The 1,415-nt window shown below is 39.4% G+C and overlaps 1 protein-coding gene across 1 annotated transcript in view; it reads right to left on the bottom strand.

The window, feature by feature from the left end:
- LOC106878452 (uncharacterized) overlaps window positions 1-1,415 on the bottom strand; it is a 52,170-nt gene that overhangs the window by 21,432 nt on the left and 29,323 nt on the right. Inside the window, exon 13 of the mRNA XM_014927665.2 lies at window positions 1,236-1,251. Within this exon, the coding sequence (XP_014783151.1) occupies window positions 1,236-1,251 (16 nt within the window). The remainder of the gene's footprint in view (window positions 1-1,235; window positions 1,252-1,415) is intronic.

Genomic DNA, 1,415 nt, shown 5'->3' with positions numbered 1-1,415 from the left:
GAAAATAAACAAAAAAGGCTATACAACCAGTTGTGAAAAAATATGTGTATACTATATATATATATATACATATATATATATATAGACACCCAGGCCTATTCCCCATTTTTTTAGGAGGGGGTAGCCACAACAAGACATGCAGCAGGTGTTCCATTCATTTCCCAGCTCAAAGAGGCAAGCCCCATTCTATGCTTGGGTCAAGGCATAGAATGCAACCCCTAATATCAGCAGCCTATGCTGGTTTACCCCTGACACATCATGCTGGTTCCATACCCCTTTGAACACCATCAAATTCACTCATCCATCCACAAACACTCTCCAAGCTTTCCTGTCATTTATAAACTCACTTGCCTCTCTCTCACTCCAACACCTCTAACCACCACCAAAGCTTTCCTCACTCCATCCATCCATCCACATCTTTCTCCTCATCATCAAACTCCCTATCTCTCTCCTCTTCACCTCATTTGTACTACACCCGTGCACATTCCATGATCCTAGTACCAGCAATCTTTTCAGGTTGTGCACCAGCTTGACCATGGTCCAATGACTGAAAGATAAAATTTAGGCTCTGTAGTAAGAAGCTTGCTTCCCAACCACATGGTTCTGAGTTCAGTCCCACTGCATGGCACCTTGGGTAAGCATTTTCTTCTCTAGCCTCAAGCAGACCAAAGCCTTCCTAATGTATTTGATAGACAGAAACCGAAAGAAACTGAGCGAAAGTCGGCAGAAACGTTAGCACGTCGGGTGAAATGCTTAGCGTTATTTCGTCTGCCATGACGTTCTGAGTTCAAATTCCGCCGAGGTCGACTTTGCCTCTCATTCTTTTGGGGTTGATAAATTAAGTACCAGTTATGCACTGGGGCCGATGTAACCAACTTAATCCCTTTGTCTGTCTTTGTTTGTCCCCCCTATGTTTAGCCCCCTGGGGGCAATAAAGAAATAGGAAACTGAAAGAAGCCCATCATATGCATATATATATGTGTGTGTGTGTGTGTGTAGGTGTGCCTGCCTTTGTCACTCACTAATACTTGACAACCACTGTTGATGTGTTTATATCTTTGTGACATAAGATATGACAGAATAAGTACAGGCTTTAAAATAAAAGTACTGGGGTCGATTTGTTTGACTAAAATTCTTCAAGGTGGTGCCCCAGTATGGCCGCAGTCTAATGACTGAAACAAGTACAAGAATAAAAGAATATATGTACACACACTCCACACATATCTGATGTTAACAGATGTGATCTATAATCTACAATAAAATGCAAATAAATTTCCATGTGCAAAGGTTACTTCTTAAATTTAATACGCTATTAACTTCTTAACTTAAAATATGTAGATGTGTTCATGTCAATAAATCATTTATGTATTTATGTGTATGTCTTATTATATATATATATATATATATATATATAT

This window comes from Octopus bimaculoides, chromosome 28 (genome assembly GCF_001194135.2).
Source record: "Octopus bimaculoides isolate UCB-OBI-ISO-001 chromosome 28, ASM119413v2, whole genome shotgun sequence".
Taxonomy (NCBI): domain Eukaryota; kingdom Metazoa; phylum Mollusca; class Cephalopoda; order Octopoda; family Octopodidae; genus Octopus; species Octopus bimaculoides.
The sequence above is the reverse complement of the archived record's forward strand: the minus strand, read 5'-3'. Positions and strand labels throughout refer to the sequence as shown.